This window comes from Petaurus breviceps, unplaced genomic scaffold, assembly GCF_028583685.1.
Source record: "Petaurus breviceps papuanus isolate PSGF00001 unplaced genomic scaffold, PetGlider_PUasm1.0 139, whole genome shotgun sequence".
Taxonomy (NCBI): domain Eukaryota; kingdom Metazoa; phylum Chordata; class Mammalia; order Diprotodontia; family Petauridae; genus Petaurus; species Petaurus breviceps.
Window position 1 is genome coordinate 10658643 of NW_027185697.1, and position 7212 is coordinate 10665854.

Genomic DNA, 7212 nt, shown 5'->3' on the forward strand with positions numbered 1-7212 from the left:
TTCTGTCCTCTTTAGCCCTTCTCCTGCTCCCCAAAGGTCCCCATTACCACACTATGCACATGCAGAAAAAAGGAAAAGAGAAAAATTTCTACTCTAGGTTTCTGGAACAGAATGGAAAAAAGTATAATACTAAACAAATTTTCTTTTGAAAATCCAGGTATTGCTACTACAACATTTTAAGTTATCAATTTTTTTCACTTCTCTTTAAAGCCAAAACTTCAACTAAGAGAAGTAGAACAAAGAAAATGCCATCATCAGAGACTTTTGATACATCAGAACCACCCAAACTAGAGGAGGCCTCGATGAACATAGGTAAAACCAGCCTGTAAGAAAGTGAAGGTCTGGTATCAGTTATGCATATAGGGGTAGAATCATTGTCAGAAGGGAACCACTTCAGTAACATTCTGAACAAGTCAGGCTTTTCCTTGAAGGTTCCTAGGAAGGGGGATGGGTAGGATCAAATAAATCTGCTTTGCTTTAATTTCTGTTTTCCCTCATTCTTATCTCATGGGACCAAACAAGCCTCATCCTTCTTCCACATGATAGTACTTAGAATGCTTCCCTTTAAGCTAAACCTAATCACACAACTTAGATTAGGCAACTGACCTGTTAGAAAAGAAATTGACTCAGAAGGGGTTTTTCATATTTATCCTGTGGTAGAAATGAAATGTTGATTTTGAAGTGAGATGCTTTTCAAATCTTAGCGGGGGACAAGTGAAAACACAGACTAGTAGGAGAAGCCTCAGGTGGCCATTTAATCACTTGATCCAGAAAACATGATCCTATGCAGAGCTCCTTAAATTGTCCAGTGTTACTGCTTACAATCAAAAGTACTGATTGAGCCAGACAGAGCATACACATCAGGTGCGACAGGTAGGAGTGATCCTTTATACAGTCTGATGAAGGGGAGGTTATAGAACTGACATCAGACATCTATGTGCATAACATGATCATAAGTATTTACAGTGGTCCTTGCCCTTGCAGAGCAAGAATAGCTTGATTAAAAAAAAAGTAGCTGGAGATAGAAGCCATAGTCACAGGGTGACCAGAAGAACTTTCTGACCTTGCACACATTATATCATCACTCTAAGCCTTCATTTTCAGTTGTATGGAGTGAGGGGATTGAACTAGATAGCCTCAGCTGTCTTCTTCAGTTCTCTGATCCTGAAGAAGTTCAAAGGAGGAAAAAAATCTGTATTAATTAGCTAGAGTTCTTAAAGAAACCTTGATGGTGTCACTATTTGGAGCTGTGGGGAAAGACAGAAAAATCTGTCTGATGGGACTGATTCTAGGTCAGCACAGTGGCTATCATCTGCTTGCTGCACTTGTTGGTGTTAGATGGTGTGGAAAATAGGAAGGTGATTCATAAAAGTGCCCTTATCCAAAAGGAACAGTGCTGTAAGGGATAATAGCTCTTTAGAAATTTGCAGAACACCCAGACAGTAGTACAGTTTAGATGGATTTGGAACTGGTTAAATGGCTAGACTTGGTAGGCTAAATTAAAGAGTTGATATCCTTGCGGAAAGGTCTGCTAGATGAATGCTTCAGGTATCCGTACAGGACAATATATCTTTTGTCCTACTCACAGATTTTAAAATGTTAAAAGGCTAGATGACATCATGATCCATTTTGTAGATGACAAAGCCCTAGCACATGTGGTGACAGTAGGGACCAAAAAGAGATTGATAAGCTAGAGCATTGCACTGAATTTGAAATAAAATTTAGTAGAGATAAATGTGAAACCCAACCAAAAACAAACCAGCTATAGACGTTTGATCCCGTGACCACTTGTTAAGGCATATTGTAAGGGGGGACCATGAGGCTTGCATTAGTCTAAATCAGGAATTTGTTCATAACCTGGTACCTGTGAATTTTTAAAAAATTTTATCATAACTATTTCAATATGATGTTTCCTTTGTAATCTTGGGTATTTTATTTTAAGCATTTAAAAATATTCTGAGAACAGGCTCTTAGAACACACCAGGCTGCTAAAAAAGATCCATGATACTGAAAAGGTTAAAAAACTTCTGATCTTGAAGTGTCTCTTACAGTGGAAATTCTGCAGTTCTGAAGTTTTCTTCCATAGCCCATTTGTTTCTGTCTTATGGCAGTGTAACAAATTCAGAGCTCCAACTTTTGGGCTATAAATCTGCAGGTCCTGCTGTTCTGTATCAGGATGTTTCCGTTGCCTACACCTTCCTTCCACTTTTAACCTTTAATAAACAGAAGCAGTAAATGTCATCTGTAATTCCAGCATACAGATCATACAAAAGTAATTGATATTCGACCCTCTTTTATTCAGCCTGTTAATTACACCAACCATAAGCCACTAGATCCTACAGGCAGTTCTTAAAAATGAATCTTGGGTTACCATGCATTTCCTAATTCAGAAAATTCCTAAACATAGGAAAAAATGATTTATTCCTTGATGAGAAGAGTAAAATGAGAATCCTGAAATGAGGTGTAAAGTATTACAGATTTCAGATTTGACGTGTTTGCATCTTGGGGGAGAGACCTATTTGGGAGATTAGAAAAATACTAGTTTGTAAAATGGGTGCGGGGGGAATGGCGGGGTTCTTGTTTGTTTGTTGTTTTTTAAACTAAACTGTAATTTTAGTTGAAGAATCTGGATCAGAAGATGCAGAACCAGAGAAAAAGAGAAAGAAAGATGAAGAATCTTCCTTAGGCAAGTAAACATCAGAACAGTCCAAAAACAAACATTGTGTTAAGTCCTTTGTGTGTAGCTGTTGAGGGTGATGCTGAGGACATGGCACACACCCTAGTAATTGATAATACAGAACTTTGTGAAAGGCACTAAGAGGGGGCCTTGTGAGTTCTGAAGTCGGTCATTTTTCTGCTTCAGGGGAGAAGGGTCACACAAATCTTTTCTCATCGTGGGCAGATTTTTTAGCCACAAGAGTATTCTGGCTAGAAAAGTGAGGAAATGTATTGGAGTTGTTGCTGAGAGTGCCAGAATCCAAGCATTCCCTTTGTTTGTGTGGGTGACCTGCTAGACTGCGTATAAATGTGGTAGTATTAGCTTGGTGCCGTTCTTGACATTGAACCTTCAGTGGGACTGTCGCCTGAATACCCTTCTCATCTCTTGCTCTCTGGGGTGAGAGGGAGACTGTATTTACCCAGATACATTCTAGACGAGTCTGTGGTGTGGTACCTGATGGTGTGTTTTTTGTGTGGCCTAATGGTCTGTGACAAGGCTACGCCTTAGGGATAACTGGGTAACAAATCTTACCTTCCAGATTTAGATTTTCTTATACCGAAGGCTGGCTTCTTCTGTCCTATTTGTTCCCTCTTCTACTCGGATCAGAAAACGATGGCAAATCATTGCAAGAGTGCACGTCACAAGCAGAACACAGAGGTAACGTTCTGACTCCGCCTTCTCGAGCTGTTCAGTGGTGCTCAGCCACCATTGGGCTGCTTTTACCACCCTGCCCTCCTACTTCCCTTTTTGAGTTTGTCTTAGTTTAAACCCTTATGGTTTGTGTTCCCCTTTAGTTGCTGTTCAGTTTGGGGGCTCTTTTGAAGAGTAGCCTTGGGGTAGTGATAGGAGCGGCAAACTGAGAAGTCATAGCGTTTAAGTCCCAGCTCTTCCACTTACTGTCTCTGTGACTTTGGTCAACTCACTTAATCTCTCTGAGCCCCCTTGGAAAATGGACTAGAATGGCCCCTAGGGGTCTCTATCACTCCAGATCTTTGACGTTCATTTGTATCTGTCCTCTCACTGCTTTTCTGGTGAGGATTTCATTTATGTTCATGATTTATATAATTTCCTCTCTTCTCCAAACATGTCCTTTTCCATGCCTGATCCAAAGCCTGCCTGGATTAGGTACCATCCCTAATCAGTGTCCTTAAGAGAATTAGTAGAGCACTCTTCGTTCAGGAAATCAGGACATTTCCTAATTTATAAAAGCACAACCAATAAGGAGGAAATAAAAGTAGTAGGAACTATTTCAGGAACTAATTCATATTATATGCCAATAAAACTGACAGTGTAAATTAAAATGGATGAATATTTATGAAGATGTAAAATGCCTAGATCAACAAAACGGAAAATAGAGTACTTAATAACTCAGCCTTACAAGAAGAAATTGAAAAAGGCATAAATGACTACTGAAGGAAAAGAACCTGAACCGATGAAATTTACAAGTGAATTCTATCAAACATTTAAAGAGCAATTCAAATATAACATAAACTGGAAAAAGTAATAGGAGAAGTGTTCTACCAACCTAATAAGATACAGATATGGTCTTGATATCTGAACCAGGGAAAGTCAAAACAAAATTAATCAAACCAATATTCCTTTGTTATTATTATTATTATTTATTTTTAGTTTTCAACATTCATTTCCATAAGATTTTTGAGTTCCAGATTTTCTCTCCCCTCCCTACCCCCGCCACGGCATGCATTCTGATTGCCTCTTCCCCCAGTGTGCCCTCCCTTCTGTCACACCCCCTCCCATCTCCTTCCCCCTTACCTTCTTGTAGGGCAAAATAGATTTCTGTACCCTATTACCTATATATCTTATTTCCCAGTTGGATGTAAAATTTTTTTTTAATATTTATTTTTAAAACTTTTTGAGTTCCAGATTTCCTCCCTCCCCCCCATTGAGAAGGCAAGTAATTCAATATAGGTTATACACGTGTAGTTGTGTAAAACACTTCCATAATAGTCATGTTGTGAAAGACTATATTTCCCTTCATCCTATCCCACTCCCACTCTATTTTCTCCTTTTGACCCTGTCCCTTTTCAAAAGTGTTCAAACCAATATTCTTAAGGAATACTGGTATAAAAACTTTTATTAGCAAGGAGACTATAGTGACATATTACAAAGGTTATATTGTATTACTAAGCTCAATTTATACCAGGAATCCAGGGCTAATTCAGTATTAGGAAACCTATAAACACAATTGGTAGTATTTAGTAGCAATAGCAACAATAATGATTCTGTCAGTAGAGATGGAAAGCTTTTGATATGACATTTATTTGTGTTAACAACAGTAGAAATCGTAAAAATAAACAGACCTTTCCTTAATATGATTAAATCCTTTCTAAAAGCGGGAATCAGCATTCTCTGTAATGGTGATAAATTAGATATCTTTCCTGTAAGATCAGGAGTTAAACCATGATTGATTGCCATTACTACTGAGTATAGTACTAGAAGTGCTAGATTGAACAATAAAACAACAAAAAAAAGTTACTGCTTGAATGAGCACAGGCAAATAGAAAACAAAACTCACTCTTTGCAGATGATAAGATGGTTTACTTTGAGAACCCTAAAGAGTCAACTAATTGAAGACAATTAACTTCAGTAAAGTTGTTGGATATAAAACAGACCCATATAAAAATCATTAGTATTTCTATATTTTGGCAGCAAAATCCAGCAAGAAGAGAAAGAAATTCCATTTAAGATTATTATAGAAATTATAAAATAGATGCACACAGGAACTACCTGAATATAATGATAAAACACTCTTTACACAAATATAGATGTAAATAATTGAGGAAATAATTAATTGCTTATGGGTTGGGAGTATTTTCTCATACCTCTTATTTTGAATCACGCTGCTTCTTTAGAATTTTACCAAATTTGCTCTTTTGGGTGTGGGTGTTTTAGGGTGTTTGAGAGTATGTGGTTATTATTGTTTCTTCCAATATGTATATTTTCCTCTACATTCATGTACCACAGTTTGTTTAGCCATTCCCTTACCATTGGGTATCTACTTTATTTCCAGTTCTGTGCTGACACCCAGAAAGTGCTGTTATTTCCACTAAATGTGGAAATGTATTGCACATGTATAACCTATATCTGATTGCTTATCATCTCAGGGAAGACAAGGAGGAATAGAATTTGTAACTGAAAGCTTGAAATAAAAATGTTTTAAAATTAAAAAAAAAGAAAGAAAACTAAGAAACAACCAAAAAAAGTGCCACTATATGTACTAATAATAGGGTATAAAAGCCTAGTAATAAAATCTCTGAGTCAAAGAGTATGGACATTTTTTAGTCACTTTATTTGTATAATGAAAAATTGATTTCCAGAATAGTTGGGCTGATTCACAGTTCCACCAGCGATGTTTTATCTTCCCTAAATCCTGCCAACATTGACTAATCGCATCTTTTGTCATCTTTGCCAACTTGCAGGATGTGAGGTGAAACCGCAGGGTTCTAATTTGTCATTTTGATTTTAATTTATGTTATTAGTGATTGGGAACATTCTTTCATGTAGTTGTTAATAGTTTGTAACTTTGGAGAACGGTGTATGTCTTATGTCAGGCCTGTGCAACATATGGCCCATGGGTTATCAAGTCTAACCTTTCTGCTGCCTAGAGAAGTTTAGCCTATTTCAGTTTTGGCTCCTACCTACTGCCAAGTTGTTTAGGTCTGGTTTATATCCTTTGACCATTTACCTATTGGGGAATGACATATACAATATGTTATAATTTAGTTCACATATGCATTTAGACTGTATTATGGAATATGTGATGTAAGGTGTTGGTCTAAGCTTAAGTATGTATCTTTGGATGAATGCCAAGGGGGAGAAAAAGAAACTTCTAATGATTTTTTTTTTTAATTACATATTATTTTTAACAGAAATTCATGGCCCGGCAGAAAGAAAAAGAGCGGAAAGAAGCTGAAGAGAAAAGCTCCAGGTGATCAGGAGAAGAATTCATTAAGAATTCATTTAGGGTCCAGTTGATTTTATGTATTTTGTTATCACTTAATTTGTAACTTTGTTTCAGAAGCAGATATTCATGTTGTACAAATTTCTGATTGCACTTGATGTAGGAAGGACTGTTGGGGGCGGGGGGTGGGTGGGAGTATGATGGGTTTGATTTTTATATCAAATCATCTGGCCTGGAGAAACATCTTTTACATACAAGTGTTGAAATAAATGTTGCTACTGTATATTTAACAGCACCTACTTGTGTTTGTTGTTTATTACTAAGGATCTTTCTGTGATTGCTGTGTCTTAAAAAATTTTCTTGACTGACAATCTTGTGAGTCATTGTGGTGACATTTAGTGTCCTGTTTTCAGAAGATGACTGTACTTTATCCATTTCTTTGGACCTGTGGTGTCAAAGATTTCTTCATGGATTAGACTGATTGGTCTGTTAGGATAATCATCACCTGAGTATCTGTCATAACTTGGTATGTGACATTGTCCATCTCTAGCAATTTGCTTGTTTTTTTTTT

The 7212-nt window shown here is 37.1% G+C and overlaps 1 protein-coding gene across 7 annotated transcripts in view; it reads left to right on the forward strand.

The window, feature by feature from the left end:
• The window catches only part of ZNF638 (zinc finger protein 638), a 155889-nt gene extending 148953 nt beyond the window's left edge, over positions 1-6936 (forward strand). For all 7 annotated transcript variants that reach the window (XM_069066424.1, XM_069066397.1, XM_069066405.1 and 4 more), the window contains 4 exons: positions 211-312; positions 2618-2686; positions 3258-3376; positions 6610-6936. In XM_069066424.1, coding sequence (XP_068922525.1) covers positions 211-312; positions 2618-2686; positions 3258-3376; positions 6610-6672 — 353 coding nt within the window. In that variant the 3' untranslated portion in view covers positions 6673-6936. The remainder of the gene's footprint in view (positions 1-210; positions 313-2617; positions 2687-3257; positions 3377-6609) is intronic.
• Positions 6937-7212: the final 276 nt, after the last annotated feature.